This window comes from Solanum dulcamara, chromosome 4, assembly GCF_947179165.1.
Source record: "Solanum dulcamara chromosome 4, daSolDulc1.2, whole genome shotgun sequence".
NCBI classification, from domain to species: Eukaryota; Viridiplantae; Streptophyta; class Magnoliopsida; order Solanales; family Solanaceae; genus Solanum; species Solanum dulcamara.
Genome location: NC_077240.1, coordinates 7046465 through 7063412, shown reverse-complemented (window position 1 = coordinate 7063412; position 16948 = coordinate 7046465). Strand labels below are relative to the sequence as shown.

Sequence of the window (16948 nt, the reverse complement as noted above, 5' to 3'; positions counted from 1 at the left end):
GAAAGTTATAGATATATGTCTTAGGGTCATATAAAACTTTGAATCACCCCTACAGCAATTATGTACAACAAGTATGCTCAAAATACCCACAGCAGTCCATGTAGGATTTTTAGACCAAAATCTGGGCAGCACCTCCCCTGTACTTCATCACCCTTTTTCGAGTCAATAAAAGCAAAACTGGATTTTGGATCCTAAATAAAAGTTATAGCCCTATGAAATAGCTTTCCAAAACATCTTGAATCACTCAAAACTAAGTTTTACACAAGGAGTTATACTACAATTACTAACAGCAGTCCCAACCAAAAACGGGTTTGCAAGCAAAGTTTATTCCCCCAATTTCGACAACAACTTATCAAGAACATCAACAACAATATCAACAATCATTCTACTTCATAACTTAACTAATTCCACCCATTTAATCTAACCAAAACATCCCCTAATCAATAAATTCCAACAAAGCAACAAACAAGTTTATAACACTATTTTCTCCGTGCTAATCCGTTAAATCTCTAAACAAGCTTGATAATAAGGAAAAACAACACCTAAATCTTACCTTGAGTATAAGTCAACCACCTTAATACACTCCTTATTCTTTGATTTTTAGCTCAAAATGAAGACAACGCAATGTGCAACATTTTTCTCTTCACGAGCTTCGGAAATCGGGACTCGAATTTGGGTCAAAAATGGCTTTTAATTCTCTCTCTCTCTCTCTCTCTATATATATATATATATATATATATATATATATATATGGTGTTCTGGAAGTATATTGAATGAAAGGAAAGAGATAAGGCTGAACTTATCTCTTACATGGTAAGAAATATGGGCTGACCCGACTTGGAATCGGGTTGGGCCAAACTTTCTGCCCATCTTGACCCTTCTGCCTTATAATGTCCATAACTTTTTATTCCGATGTCATATATAAGACCATGACCTATGGTTGGAAAGATATTTCAATTATCTACAACTTTCATTTTATGGGTTTTCCCAAATTTTCAAATTTTGATAGGGTTATGTCCTAAAGTCAGATCATCCAAAAACATAACTAAAAAAACAAATAAATAATTCTTAGAAATAAATTGGGGTGTTACATATAGGCACGTATACCGCACAACCAAAAACTCTTAGGCGGGCTATATTTGGCTCATGTCCAAATACTAATTGTGACGGAAAATATTTATTATAATGTGTCGGTCTGAGACGTACAAGTGTTGCTGCTTGTAAGATAGCATGACCCCAAACAGTAATTGATAATTTTGTTTTTTATTAGTAGAGGTCTTGCTATCAATTGTAGGCGCTTAATAAATGATTCTGCAAGGCCATTTTGAGTATAAACATGAGCCACAGGATGTTCAATTTTTATCCCAATTGATAAGCAATTATCATCAAAAGCTTGGGATGTAAATTCTCCAGTATTATCAAAGTGAATGACCTTAATTAGATAATCTGAGAATTGCACTGTCAATCTTATTATTTGTGCAAACAGCTTTGCAAACGCCAGGTTGCGAGATGATAACAGGCACCATGAGATCATCTAGATGATGTATCTATTAGGACCATAAAATATTTAAACAATCCACTAGGTGGATGAAAAGATCCACATATATCTCCATGTATATGCTCTAAAAAGCCAGGGGATTCGATGCCAACCTTCAGGGTCGATGGTCTGGCAATTAATTTGCCTTGATAACAAGCAACACATGAAAATTCATCATTTGTAAGAATCTTCTGGTTCTTTAATGGATGTCCCGTTGAATTTTCAAGAATTTGTCTCATCATTATTGATCCAAGATGACCTATTCGATCATGCTATAACACAAATGTATTTGGATCAGTAAACTTTTGGTTTATGATCATATGTGCTTCAATTGCACTAATTTTTGCATAATATGGCTGGAGGACAAAGTTGGTAATTTTTCCAAAATATATTTCTGGCCTGAGACATTCTTGGTTATACCAAGATATTCAATATTCATTTCATTTAGTGTCTCAACATGATATCTATTTTTGCGGATATCTTTAAAACTTAACAAGTTTCTTGGGATTTAGAAGAGAATAGTGCATCTTCTATAACAATTTTTTGTCCCCTTAGGCATAATTATAGTAGCTCTTCCGGAGCCTTCTATCATTTTTGAATTACCAGAAATTGTAATAACATTTGCTTTTTTTTTAGCAAGTTAGAAAAATATTTCTCATCTTTAAATATAGCATGAGTTGTTCCACTATCAATTACACAAATATTCTCGTGATTGATCATTGATCCAAACAAAATTTGAGGCATATCCATATTCTTCGCTTTTTGTTACCTTGAAAAAAAATAGCCGGAGCCTCGTGGTAATAACATATTATGAATATACTACCTTAACAATTAATTAAACGGAGAGAGTAAGGAAAATAAAAGAGAACAAAAGAGAGAATGATTGCAGTATGTATTTCTGTTTCTATACTCCATCTCTTAATGCTAGAGATGACATATACATAAGAGAAATAGGTAGCAAGTAGGAGAGAAAGAAGACCAAGCGGGCAACTTGGCCACTTAAAGTGGGTCCCACTTGGACAACAACATCCAATATACAACACATATGAATATGTTTAATAATATAATATATGGGGTGATTTTCATTTTCGCCTAAAATGGGCAGTTTGCCCAACTTCTTCTTTATAAGGCTCACAATCCGGCCCATATAAAACCTGAAAGGAGGCCCAAACGAATCTGTTGTCGATAATGGTCTACATTCCATTTCTTGGGAGTCATTATTGCACACAAAGCAAAACCGGAAGGTGAAGGATTTGGTTAAATCAACAGGCTGGTCACCGTAATCACAGGAGCAAAGTCGTCCAGGTACATCCCCTCGAATTTTTCCCGTCTTCGTCAAAGTTTACCCCCATGCATTTCGTTTAATTTCCTTCTCTCCTTCTCTCACAAATATCATTCACATACCAACAAAAATCTGTAAACTATAGTTTTTTTTTTCCTTTCAGGACTTTCATCTGGACGATGCGATTCTACCGGAACTGCTACTCCGACGTCTGTTTCCGCCGCTGTTTCTGCTCTTGTTACTGTTGTTCCTGTACTTAATCCGACGGGTTAGAGTTATATCTTTGTTTTCATTTGAGAATTGTCGGAGTGTTGATTTGTTTTTGACCAATTGTGATGGATTTGAGTCAATCTCAATCGAGTAACCTGTCGTTAGGGTTTATTACTCACGCTTCGCCGGTGATGAGCGCACCTAATCGGTCCCATATTGCTGATGATTCGATTGCTTTTCAGATCGATTCTAGGGTTAAGGACCAATCGTACCAGGTTACGCCGGTTCCACTTCAACTGATGGATAAACAAACGAAGGAGAACGGGAAGGAAGGGGGAGAGGGAGCGGATGAGGAGAGGGACGTTGAAGAGTTTCGAATTTTAGGGCATTCCATGTGTATTAAGCGGAAGAGAGATACTGATGCGACTTCGTCTTCTTCCTCTTCGAAGAGTTTTAGGGTTACGAGTTCTAATGAGAATTTGCTAGGGCTTGAATCGCGAAGAAATGCGGTTAGGGCTTGGGGTAATCAGGGTTTACAGGTAGCTGACCCGGATATATTTGAGATTATGGAGAAGGAGAAGCAGAGGCAGTACAAAGGGATTGAACTGATTGCTTCTGAAAATTTTGTATGCAAGGCTGTGATGGAGGCATTAGGGAGCCATTTGACGAACAAGTATTCTGAAGGTTCACCAGGGGCAAGGTATTATGGTGGCAATCAGTTTATAGATGAAATTGAGACATTATGTTGTAAGCGTGCATTAACTGCTTTTGGACTTGACCCGGAGAATTGGGGTGTGAATGTGCAACCATATTCATGTACTTCAGCAAACTTTGCAGTTTATACTGGGTTATTACTGCCTGGTGATCGGATAATGGGATTGGATACACCATCTGGTGGAAACACAAGTCATGGATATTATCTTCCTAATGGAAGGAGAGTTTCAGGGGCTTCAATTTTCTTTGAGTCTCTGTCTTACAAGGTTGACCCCCAAACTGGGTATGTAGATTTTGATAAGCTTGAGGAAAGGGCTCTTGATTTCCGTCCCAAGATACTTATATGTGGGGGGAGTTCGTATCCCAGGGAATGGGATTATGTAAAGTTTAGACAGATTGCTGACAAATGTGGTGCAGTTTTGTTGTGCGATATGGCACAAATTAGTGGTCTCATTGCTGCAAAGGTAATTTCAGGCTGTCTGATTATTTTTAGTAACGTTCACAGGCCCAGATCCTATGCTCATTTCATTTCATTCATGCGTCGGTTTAATTTTCTTCTTAATGGCTTGAGTGCTTACTGCTTATGTTTTGTTTTAAAGCAAGAAGGATCAGCCCAATAACACATTTGCTTCAGTCCAGTTCCTTCCACGTATAGAAGCCTTTGGATTCTAGCTATTTTAATTAGGCCAATTAACTAGAGCTTACTGATTCATATATACCTCTTCAAAAAAAAAGCAGCCAGCTTACTTCAGCAAGTTGCCCTTATGGTACCTTTATTGGGCATTGCTTGCGTAATGTGTAAGTTATCTGATTGAAAAAATCTCGCCTTTTTCGATTCATGATTAGTTCGTGCAACTCAATTGAGCTCTTAAGATAATGCCTTTCTTGTTGATTTCAGTATGCTGCTATATGCCATTGAATTTATGTTTTTTATTTTGTGGTGTGTGTGTGCGCGCACATGTGTGAATATACCCTTGGGGTATTGGTGTTGGGTCTCCAAGTAAAGTAACTGAGCTATAATTATCCTTACTTGTTACGGCCATTCATCTTCGAATTTGTTACCACTTTATCTGAAGGGAGTTAGTGTAAAAAGGTTAGCTGATTTTTATTTGAGTTTGGTCCTGAGTTCCCTTTGTTAGAATATTGTATATATATTTTTGATGAAGGGTTGAGAATATTATATTTGACTTTTTGGAGAAATAAAAGCTTTTACAGTTTGGTATAGTTTTTAACTGGAATGATAGGATGTCTAAGGGGAGTATTGCGGGAATCTGTTAGACATGTCACCCTTTGTCAATCATGCTTCATGAGTAAATGTTTTGGTGTCAGCTCATTCCTTAAGCATCTGCCTGCTATTTGTTTTATGAATTATTTCCTCTCTAATCCTGTCAGAGTTGATTTGTAATTTATCCTTTTATTGCATTTGTAATCAGTGAGCTTGCTAATCTGTGGCACGGTTTTTGCTGCAGGAATGCGCGAGTCCGTTTGATTATTGTGATATAGTTACCTCAACAACTCACAAAAGTCTTCGAGGTCCTAGGGGAGGTATTATCTTTTATAGGAAAGGTTCAAAGCCAAGAAAGAGAGGTCTGCTCTTGAATCAAGGTGATGGCAGTGATAAGTATGATTTCGAGGAAAAGATAAACTTTGCTGTTTTTCCTGCACTGCAAGGAGGGCCACACAACAATCACATTGCTGCCCTTGCCATAGCACTGAAGCAAGTGGCTACTCCTGAATACAAGGCTTATATGCAACAAGTTAAGAGAAACGCTCAGGCGTTGGCAGCTGCTTTATTGAGAAGAAACTGCAGACTAGTTACTGGAGGGACTGACAATCACATGATATTGTGGGATCTAAGAAATCTTGGGTTAACAGGTTTCTAAATCTTTTCTATTATACCTATTGCCACAGTCTTATTTTGTTCATTGAGTTATGTCATTTGTCTCTGGTGAAATTTATTCATGAAGTCTGCTTCTTTCTTGTGGCTTATACCATCATTTCCTTTCTCCCCACCTATTTGAATATTTCTTTTAAGAACGAATTGGAAAATTAAGGGTCAGTGGAGTTCAACTAAGCCTAGTAGGTTAGCTATATGCCTGCTTTGTGACTGTTCGATTACATTACAGTCAACTAAGATACTGCTGAGAACAAAAATAAAAAAACAGTCTGTCTTTGCAAGGCATTTGACATTTTTTGTCATAGGCACTGGGTTATCATTCGTCTCTTCCTCTTCTTCATCAAAAAAAAATTTTATTCATCTCTTCTTCTTTTCATCCTAGTGAGGTAAATGAACTGCATTCTCTTCTTCGTTCATGTTTTGTTCCTCTCATTTTGCTGTCAATTCCTCTAGCACTGGTTTCTGACTTGGTTTCTTTATCGATTCTGCTACTGAATTGATTGAATTGAATTGTAAATTTCTTCTTCGATGAAGTTAGTATATTATATGACCTTGGGATCAACATTCATCCAACATCGCCAGTATATCTCATTAGGTTTGGTCTCTAGATTTCTGTAAAAGTCTGATCTGCTTTGCTGCTTTTGCAAGATTGTCGGGAGGCAATTAATCCACCCAAATCTTACTTGTGGTGCCTGAGATGTTTTGGCTGCTTGTCATATATTGATTCCGTCCCTCTCAATTGAATGTCCTGTTTAAGTTTTAGTTGATCACTAAAAGAACAGTCAAAAGTGTGTGTTTGTTAAGAAATGGAGATCATGTGGGAGGCACCGGATTTGCTTTTGTGCATTCCTTACTACTGACTTTGTCTTGTCTCTGGCATTGTGAACAGAACATGAAGACATGTACTTTAATTTTGAGGGTAAAGTTGGTTGCAGTTAACATGACAATAGCATGATAAGGATCATGGACACCAATGTGCAAAAAATAAATAGTTGTAATTTTAGCTTATAATTGTTATTACAAAAATATTTATAATCTTAGCAAATGTACTTTTGACATGAAAAAGCATATACAATTGTTAAATGGTATGTGAGGTGTGTTTTCCAGAGTGTGAAGTCCTGACATAGTTGCAAATCACTGTCTGAAAGTAGTATTTTTACGTAGAAAAAAAGCATTTAGTATTGTTGAATGCCTGTGATGTGGATATTCAAGGAGAGTTAACTCCTAGCATAACACAGCCCAACTCAATATTATCAAAGGCGAAAAGGTTAAAAGGCTCCTTGTGTATCAATGTGAAATTAAAAAAACGAGCTTTTGTGAAGGCAGTGTAATATGAAAAGAAATATCATGCCAATCAAGTTAAAAATAATGTTGAATTTCTGATTTGTAAGTTATTGTCAAATTCATATTGGTGACTTCACTTGTGTTGTAAAATTTCTAATTTGTTATTCCCAATTATTAATATGTCCAACCCTAGAATTTCTTGACAATTAATATATCATGCCATCTATAGTTATTTGTTTGATGGTATTCTCTTTAAGGACAGCTCATAAGTGACACAATGTGCCTAGAATCAGGCCCTTAACAACACGTGCTCAACTTTGATGTTATATGCATTGATTAGCTTACTTGTACACTTCAAAATAATCTGATCATCCCGTGCTAATTCTCTTGCTTACTGATTCTGGGACAGGATGCTTCTAATTCAATATGATTAGAATTGTAGTTGCTAACTTGCTTCACTGGTTTTGAATGTATTAGTGTTGATCTTTGTACTTCTATGTTGCAGGTAAGAATTTTGAGAAGGTTTGCGAGTTGTGTCACATCACTCTCAACAAAGTAATGGTCTTTGATGATAATGGAAGTATTACCCCCGGAGGTGTGAGGATAGGTAAGTTTTGGATATGGAGGCACATATATCAAATTTTAGGAGTTGAAAAGCTGTTTGCGTAATCAATTTTTCGTGTTCTGACTGCAGGGACCCCTGCTATGACATCACGAGGCTGTATAGAGAATGATTTTGAAACGATGGCAGATTTCCTCCTCAAGGCAGCACAAATTACAAATTCAATACAGAGAGAACATGGAAAGCTCGCTAAGGCTTTTCTGAAGGGCCTTGAGAAAAATACAGATGTTATTGAGTTACGAACACGTGTTGAAAATTTTGCGTCCCTGTTTGCAATGCCTGGGTTTGAAGTATAATCTAGCCGGAAATCTAGTTCTTGTGGAGGAATTCTTTCTTTATTCGTTGACCAACCTTTGCTGTGGATGGGGAGAACTGCAGTGCACCCAACTCGTGGTTAGTGATTTAGTAGTAGGCTTATATGATGTATTCAAGTGTCCCTTGAGCTTAGCAAGCCTGGATTAACGTATGATATGCCATGATGGATTGTTTTGCATCCTTATCTACTGCCATGGTAAATTGGAGTAATGGCCAGTGTCAGTATTTTTGTCGATGGTTTGGTAAATTAAAGAGTGTTATGTCACGGGGGAACTGATTCATTCTTCTATAGCTGTTTTGATACACTGTCGTTTTGGGTCTCATTTTTCCTGGTTGTACCTATATTATTATAATCTTTAATATTCAACTTGTATATACTCCATAGTTCTCTCATTGAAGAGGTTACAAGGTTGGATGTACGTAAATCTGAGTAACAAAGAAACGAAGGCAAATGAAAGGGGAGTTTTGAAATGATGGATTACATTTACAGTCAAGCGTTTGTGTGTTAATATACTATATTTTTTTGATTGTTCTCCTTCCATGTTAAGTGTTGAGTTGTAGCTGTTAGAGCGCTTCTATTATAATTAGGTGAAGTACTTGTGTCCTGTGGATATATTGAATGTGTTGTATAAAGAGTGGAGGATATATTGAATGTGTTGTATAAAGAGTGGATAACGAGTACAATATTTACTAGGTGTTCAGTTCATTTGCCACTTGGAAGATTGCATTCTGCTCAAGGTAGCCTAGTGCCATGGTTTAATGCTAGGAATTGAGTTGGCACAGTTAAGATGCCAAGACTTAAAAATAGTAATACATTAGACCACTTCTCGACCAGGTCTAGCAACTTTCTTTACACTGTCCAATAAGGTTAGAGCAAGTGCAGAAAGAAAGACAGCTTAAGATAAGAAAGGTGTTCTTTTTCCCTCCCTTGGGGGTTGGAGATTTTGGGAAAAGAAGTGAAAAGTTGGCAAACCAGAATCATGATTTGGATAGTTGAAAGGAACAAGTCTGAGTTGCAAGTTGTAAAGAAGAAAAAGAAGATAATAATTAGAGGAGAAAAAGGCTAGAGAATCACAATTTTCACAGCCACAGGGAATAGGTTACGTGTCAGAGGTAGGATACAAAAAAATATACCCCTAGGAGTATAGACTCTGTTGACAGCAGCCACAGAGAGCTGCTTGTTTTCTTCTCATCATCATTTATTCGATCAACAATATACTATACTATTAGTAACATTATAACAACCGAAAATGGCTTAAAATGTCTTTGAATTATTGAAAATGGTATAAAAGTGTCCCTCATGGCCTTTTTCGTTAAAAAAAAGGTCATTTTAGGCCAATAGATGAATAAAGGACATTTTTATACCATTTTTAATAGTTCAAAGACATTTTAGACCCTAACAACAACAACAGTCAATTACTACACATGCTACAATGTACTCTTCTCATTGTTTGCTTTCATAAGAAAAATAAATAAATACTTAATATCTTTTTCTGAGAATTGGACAAAAGCTTCCACAGTTGAAAGAAAAACTGCTTTTTTTCAATTTGAGAAAAAATAAATGCTGCAGCTAGCCAGGAATCTCATGATCCTTCTCTTCCTCTATTCCTCTGTCTCCGCCCACTTCTGCATCACTTTTTTCACAACTTGAATGATTAGTAATTTACTAACACAACTCATGAATGATTCTCAATAGAATTTCCACTTCATTTTCTAAGTATTTTGAATTCAAGGATATAATTATCACTCTTTGGTTACTTTCTATATACCTGCTTCCCATAAATCTTTCGTAAATATAAAGGATTCTGCCGAACCGATATCTAAATGAGAAAACTATTTTTCAAGTACCTTTTGCGAGCTGCTTCTGCTGTTTGAATTTTTGCTTCTGCTGTTTAAAAAGAAAATCGTTGAATTGCCTTATCAGAAAAGCTAAAAAGAACCTCTTTTTTTTTTCCAACATCAACTTTTAGGCTGTTAATAAATCAAAGATTTAGCAGTTTGCTTTTTTTACTTTTAAGATCCTTAATCAATCAAGGTTCTAACATATCAAGTTTTAATGTGAATTAGACAAAACTTAATTGCAAGAAAAAGGGATTGTTGTCTGTGATTATAACCGACAAACAATGTTAAAAAGATGCATCTAATCTCTGTTATTAACATTATTAAGAAGGTGTCATTTTCCTAAAAATAGTTGTGTCATGTGGGCAGGAAGCATCATTCCTTTTTATTCACTTTATTTAGGTGGTATCACATTCTTTTCCAGTTGACAGAAGAGGCATCTTCCAATTTCAGTAAACCTAAACATAGCTAACCTGTCTATTATAAAAATTCATTTTTTTTTTGTAAAGGCAACACCTACTAACATAGTGTATTAAATTATTCTTTCAACTCCTATGTTTCCTCAACACATCAAAATGTTGCCTTTGAACAAGTAATTTATTATGTTAGTTGGGATAATCATTTATGTATCTTCATCTTTGTATGGTTGGGGAATAAATGGCCTTTAAGTAGTTGAATTTTTAATCATAATCATCATTGTAAATCAATGATGCAGAAGAGAGAGGGGTCACCTTCATTTTTTTTTGGTAATTAAGGAGAGAGGACATTTTTGAATCTAATGGTAAAATAATTAACAAAGTTGTAGATAGAGGAGGACGGAGCTTATTAAAGATTCAACCAAACCTAATATTCTCTATACATGACATAGAGATTTTAACTAATAAGTATTATATTCTAAACTCATAATTTTAGAAGTATAATATGTTCTCGGTACTCAAAATACGTCAAGTTTAAATTCTAGATCAATCATTGATAGTAGAATACGACCAACTCAAGGGAGGTCTAACCATAGTAACACAATTGCTAAAAGTGTAAGGACATGTAACAGGTCATAGGTGATATTACATTTATGTATGGGGTATATGGGAGTTAAATAAATAGAAACTATATACTATTCTAGAAGTGATTAAATATGTTGGTAGAATGAACAGCATTTATATACAATAAAAGTGAGTATTATATATATATGATAATAGTGATTCTTATCAATCTTCTTATGTTATTCCCACTGAAGTGACTGACTGCTGGCATTTGTCAGTATAACAAGAACAGACAATTCTTATCTTTGATGCAGTTATATTGACGATAAAGAGAAGAATCTACATTTTGAGTGGATTTTTTTTTTATAATTCTTTTTATTTATCATTGAAGCTATCTTTATCCAACATATTCTTCTTGTTTATAATGTTACTTTTATTCAAAGGAAGAATCACATTCTGTTTTTTTTTCCTTGAGGATAATATTCATTCATTACTTGACAGAGAAAACTTCCTGCTAAAGTTTTTTTTCCAAGACTAAACTTAGCTGCAAAATAGGATTTTTTTTTGACATTTTAAGATCTAAAAAAGAAAAAAAAGAGGAGGAAAAACTACCCCACTTAAGTTATTGTTACAATTCTACCATCTCCTAAGGCTATGGTTGCACACATATTTTTCCCTTTGTGTCTTTAAATTACCTATGAGTGCACAAGTCCAAAAGTTTCTTTCTTCCTTCAACTATTTCATCAAAGAAGTCATCAAGTTGGCCAATGATGCTTTCTGCCCCACATTTCAACATTCCAAAGCAATCTTTCAAATTTTCAATCTTATCATGGATGTCAACTTGTGACAATACTAATCCACATTCTTTGGCTCTTTCTAGTTCAATTTTCAGCTCAACCATAGCTACTCTTGCTCTTCGATACTCGAAAAGTAGGATCCCAGGCAGTTGTCCTTCAGCCTGATTCACCTCTGCTGCAACTCTTTGATGCAATCTTGAAGTTGAAACCATAAAAGATGAACCAAAAACCATGTTCCCTTCATGACTAACACTTTGGTAAAAACTTGTTTGTGGCCAACAATATACTAGTCCACTTAGCAAAATGACCAAAAGCAACGAACTAACATTCTTCATTGCATAAAGCACTCCTCTGAAGCCACTAAATCCATTGAATTTTGATCCTATCAAAACATTTTCATCGAAGTTCAATGATAAATCTTGCATTCTTGTTTCCATTAAGCTCTTGTTTTCTTCTTCAAGTGCTACTATTTCTCTCTGACAACGATTTATCGCTCGAATAACCTGTGATCAAGAAGAAATTAGTTAAAAAAAAGATTACAACTTTACGCGGAAACAAAAAACATAACAATTTTCGATATAGATATAGAACCTGGCGGGAAAGCAGGGGATTTAAAATGTGGTGATCATCAAGAGAAGAAGCAAAATTGGCACCAGCAGTGTAATAATTCTCCATGCTTGTGACTGCTGATTTGAGAACATGGCAAGCTTCCCAAAGTCTTGAACTTTCATCCATGTACTCATCAAGCCATTTTTCTCCAACAGGCAAATGTAACTTTTGGACTAATAATGTCAATTGGGAATGAAAAGACCTGAGACATGACAAAACATGTTGTAGAACATGGAAAGACATGAAGTTTTGAGATAAGAACAAATGATCAAGATTGTCAAGTCCTCTAGTTAGGAAGTTGTAGAATCCATTAACAGAAGTTGTAGATGAAGAATGACTCATCATGAAGATTTTTTTGAAAAAAGAAGAAGTTAGAAGAGAAGAAAAGGTGATGAATATATTTATTTATTTTTATCTATTGGAAGTGAAATATATTGAAGAAGTGAAATTGGAGGAGTCTATATAGTGAAAAGGATTTGGTTGTTGGGAGCAATTATGTGTGTTTCCTACAGAGTGGAGGAGATGATTGGAGAATCTGCCGTATTCATTATTTAAAGGAAGCAGAGAAATGCTGCAAAGGAAAAATGGCAAAGGGAAAAAGGGGAATTCCTAAGTCCAAATGAAAAAGCAAACATGACAAGTTCATGAGTTGGCCTAAGGCATTACACTTTCCTATTCATAAAGATTTAGTCTGCAGGACCTTTCAAGAATCAAGAATCAAAAAGTGGGTCTGCACATAAAATGATAATTAGGGAGAAATCTTTATTGTTTTTTAATTATTAAATATGAGTACTCATTGCAAACTGACAAGTTTTACGCTGGTTGTCAGTCTATCACAATCCTCCTCCGACGACAATCAAAGGCGAAGCTAGAAGCCCGAATACAGCTTCTAGTGAACCTATTAGGTTTTGCTCAACAGTATATCTGAGTTGAGAAATTCATATAATATGATCAAATATTAAATTTGTCATCATTTTAAATTATAACTTATAAAATTAAATTTTTGATTTCGCCACTATGGACAATCTAAATAAACTCACATAGGTGGAGTTAATATGTTGATGACATGATATAGGCTTGTATGAAGAAATGAAATCTATATCGTCAATTTTGTTTGGGTATGAGACACACTTATTATTTGTTGTCTTCTTGAATATATATATTATAGTAGCTCTTTATTCTATGAGGCCCTAGATTTTGTTTTCTTGGGCTGTAAAAGTTTGACTACTTTGACTGAGATACTTCTTATTCTTCTTTCTTCTCATCCTTCAATTTTGATTTGGTTCAATCTTGGAATTGAGTGCTTCTTTTTCTCTTTCACCTTTTTCTCCATTTAATTTAATTGATAATTATTCTTTTGATAATTTATTTAGCTGTATGATGGGGAGGTTTAAGGAGATATTAATGATGAGGTCTTGGAGTTGAGATTATTATGTACAGATGTTGGCCCCCTCATTTTCACTTTTACAAGTAATATTATACTTTTTTGGGAAAGATTTCATGAAAAGCAATATATTGCTTCTAAGTTCAATATACACGAACTTGCCGCTAACATTAACTTGGGGTCCCCTCAATACTCCAAAAAAAAAAAACCAAAAAACACCAACATCATAACAAATTAAAAAGAGAAAAAGGGTTGGTGGGTTTTATGAATTTCCAACAAGTCCAACAAATTTTACAGAGAATTAAAATTTCCTATAGCATTTTCTAAATTGAGATTTGAATCCTATGGCTATATATTTGGGTTGGTGAGGTCTGTATCTTTCAAGTGATATCAAAACCAACATTCAAGAAACGTTTCTTATATATACTCGTGTGGCTAGTGATAGAGCCCAAAAGTTCTATCAAGGGGATTCAAAATAATGCAAGAAAATGTTGTCATACGAACTTGTGAATTAAAACAACTTTTGAGCGATCATTTGCTATTACAACATCCCTTAGATCAAATAGATTTAATAATTTATCTTATTTATACGTTATAATTCGATGAAAGTTATTTAATTGAACCCCTTTGGACCATATATCTCGAATATTAATCCTAGAGTGGCTGCATCAAATGGAGTATTATTATTGCTTTTGGCAGAGCCCAAAACTTTCTTGTGCATCAATGATGTATAGTAGATGTGTATCATCAAAAGCCGGGATCTTGTTTTTGAAATGGGGGAAATATTCAAGAATGCATGCTTAGTTTGTTCCTACATTGAAATTTGGCAAAATTTATAGGACTAGTACATTTTGTATTGGAATTGCAAAATGGAATTCCAGTTTCCAAATCCACTCAAAAATGTGGGGCAAAAATAGTCATCCACACACCTAGAAAACTTTTTTAGCCTAAGTTTTGTTCACCCTTCTAGGTGTGATTGGCGATTTTGAACTTTTGACTTTGCTTAGAAGATGGCTAAAAACTATTACAGCTAGGCGGGTGGAAATTTAATCAAGATCGATCCATTTAATTAAAAGGTAGCTATAAGGTTGTTATTTTTTGGGGTCCTAGAGAGGATGTTCCAGCAAACTTCGTACAATTCTTTAAAGGGGTAGTGGTAGTTTTCAGTTTTTAGTATGATAAGATATTTCATGGGAAGGATTGGACACCACATGAGCTTTGTAATGCTGAAAATTGGTGAAGCTCAAAATCAATCAAATCGAATTGCAACTAAAGGGTAATGGTGAATGCACCAAGTGTGCGACATGTTGCTTAATGAAGCCGACTGAAAATGATGTGGTTTCAAGTTCAAATCTTAATTAGTGGACGCAAAAATATCAAGTTTTGGTGGACAAAGTTAATGAATAACACTTTAATTTGGAGGGGACCAAAAGAGTTTTGAAAAATATCTGTTAAAGTAGTGTCAATAAAAAGTTTCATTTTGTAATTAATTAAATTGAAAGAAAATTCTCTTCACCACGATTATTAGTAGAAAAAGAACTAACATCTAATTATTTGATATAGGAACAAGTGGAATTAGTTGGCTTATTGTAAGATGTCAATCAATTTTGAAATAATATAAAAATAGTGTAATAGTACAAGTTAATATTAGTTCCAAATACTGCATTGAAAAAATTTCCATTTCAAAAGAAAAGATCAAACTAACTGGAAAAAGAAGAAAGAAGAAGAAAGTCGATACCATTAGGATAGAACCAAATCTTAATAACCTACAAACTAGTATTATTAATTTAAGGGAAAGCTACTAGTTTACCACCATGATCGAAATATTCACATTATATACATCATCAATGTGTACGTATATATAATAATATACTTATAATATATGTATATTTGATATAAAACATACACAACCTATAGACTTTATACATATTTCATAAATTAGATGAAAAAATAATTCAAGTCATAATACCCCTTAAATAATTTAGGTTAATGAGTTGAGGCACAAATGTCCGTTACATTAAACATGAAATTTGTTCTAGCCTGTCTGATGACAGTTTCCTTTTGAAGTGGAACTTTGGAACCTTAAAATTGGTCCAGTCATTGAATTTATTTGACACATTAATTTTTCTTAACTTAATGATGAAAGTTCCTATTTTAACTATAGCTCCATAATTAAAAACGGGGTAGATTCTTAATGGGGTGGTAACCTACTGTGAAACAAACATCAACGACTAATTATTTTATAATTAATTCGTAACCTATAAGTCACAAGCTCTATTTATGGCTAGAAACAATTGACTCAATAGAACTTTTTATGGAAAAATAGTGATTCTTTAGTAAAAACTACTCAAATAAGGTACACGGCTGTTTAGTTAACAGAAAATTGGTCTGAATGACAGGTTCTTTTCAAAGTAGTACCATTCTATGAATCTTGAAAATTGGCCCCATAACGTCTTGTGTTGTACTATACTAGTACTCATATCTTCCACATTGTATTATGGTAGTATATAATTCAACTGGTCTATATTTAAGTTTTAAAAAAATACACACACTATCAAGTCATGTAAAATATATGTACGTACAAGACTGATCATCATTTCTTGCTATGTTAAGCTAGCATTTGTCCCCAAATTCTAAAATATTCCTACCAAATTATTTTTAGGTGAAGTTTCACCATGCGCTTGACTATAAATTTTCCCAAGTGTGCGACTATTTTTAAAAATATGATTTATATCCGTAAGTTTTAAAAATTATTAAAAATACCTGTAAGTTTGTATCATCGTTTCATAATGAACATGTTCCGTTAAAAAATAACCTTATAACATAATTAATAACAATCAACAATAACAAAAGAACAATATGGGCAAGAGCAATACATTAATCGCATATTCAAACTTGTCACTGATTCCATTGGAATTATATAATCCATTAAAAATAAATTGTTCATTTTTCTCAATCTTGTCACTCAAATTATAACTCAATTTTTTTCGAAGGAGGTAGATAAATATTAATTGAAATAAATAAATGATGAGTGTTTTTTATAAAATATAAAAATTTAGACTATTTTTTAAATATTTAAAACGTTCCAAATACGAAAACTTGGTCCAAATATTAATGTTTTCTAGTATTTGAAAACTTAGGATATTGCCAAATATATTTGCCAAATTGTGTGGCCAAACACCACTTTTCAAAGTTTTTCCAAAAATATTTATGACCAAATGGGCTCTAATTAAGTCCTTTGTTACATTGTACTTTTTACATTGGTAATGAGTCTATTCTCTCAACCTGCAGCTTCTGATGCTTCTTGTCCCACTAAAAACATGATATGCCGAGGATATATATACCCTTAAGCAAATGATATTCACTTATACTAAACGACATATATATCCATAGGTTATTATGAATTCACGTAAATTTAATAGCTTTTTTTCGTATTTGAGTCTAAATATTTATTGAAAATAATCTTTCTACTTTCATC

General features: G+C 34.2%; 2 protein-coding genes across 3 annotated transcripts; one reads left to right on the top strand and one right to left on the bottom strand.

Annotated features, from left to right (window-relative positions):
* The first annotated feature begins 2750 nt into the window (after positions 1 to 2750).
* On the top strand, positions 2751 to 8245 carry LOC129885852 (serine hydroxymethyltransferase 7-like). 2 transcript variants are annotated; one of them, XM_055960305.1, is made up of 5 exons: positions 2751 to 2842; positions 2983 to 4207; positions 5213 to 5618; positions 7430 to 7531; positions 7619 to 8245. In XM_055960305.1, the coding sequence occupies exons 2-5, from the start codon at positions 3155 to 3157 to the stop codon at positions 7840 to 7842; spliced, it is 1785 nt and encodes a 594-aa protein (XP_055816280.1). In that variant the 5' UTR covers positions 2751 to 2842; positions 2983 to 3154; the 3' UTR covers positions 7843 to 8245. The 2 variants fall into 2 exon arrangements, with proteins under 2 accessions (XP_055816280.1, XP_055816279.1); XM_055960304.1 differs by having other exon boundaries at positions 2767 to 4207.
* Positions 8246 to 11065: 2820 nt separating this feature from the next.
* LOC129884604 (uncharacterized) lies at positions 11066 to 12731 on the bottom strand. Its single transcript, XM_055958887.1, has 2 exons — positions 12069 to 12731; positions 11066 to 11980 (listed from the first exon to the last, which is right to left on the bottom strand). The coding sequence occupies exons 1-2, from the start codon at positions 12429 to 12431 to the stop codon at positions 11372 to 11374; spliced, it is 972 nt and encodes a 323-aa protein (XP_055814862.1). The 5' UTR covers positions 12432 to 12731; the 3' UTR covers positions 11066 to 11371.
* Positions 12732 to 16948: the final 4217 nt, after the last annotated feature.

Bases quoted from the DNA above. Each gene is read 5' to 3' on its own strand.
- LOC129885852 (XM_055960305.1), top strand. From the start codon at position 3,155: ATGGATTTGAGTCAATCTCAATCGAGTAACCTGTCGTTAGGGTTTATT. The intron at 5,619-7,429 runs GTTTCTAAATCT...TCTATGTTGCAG, and splicing joins AAGAAATCTTGGGTTAACAG to GTAAGAATTTTGAGAAGGTT. The intron at 7,532-7,618 runs GTAAGTTTTGGA...TTCTGACTGCAG, and splicing joins CCCCGGAGGTGTGAGGATAG to GGACCCCTGCTATGACATCA.
- LOC129884604 (XM_055958887.1), bottom strand. From the start codon at position 12,431: ATGATGAGTCATTCTTCATCTACAACTTCTGTTAATGGATTCTACAAC. The intron at 11,981-12,068 runs GTTCTATATCTA...TCTTGATCACAG, and splicing joins ATCCCCTGCTTTCCCGCCAG to GTTATTCGAGCGATAAATCG.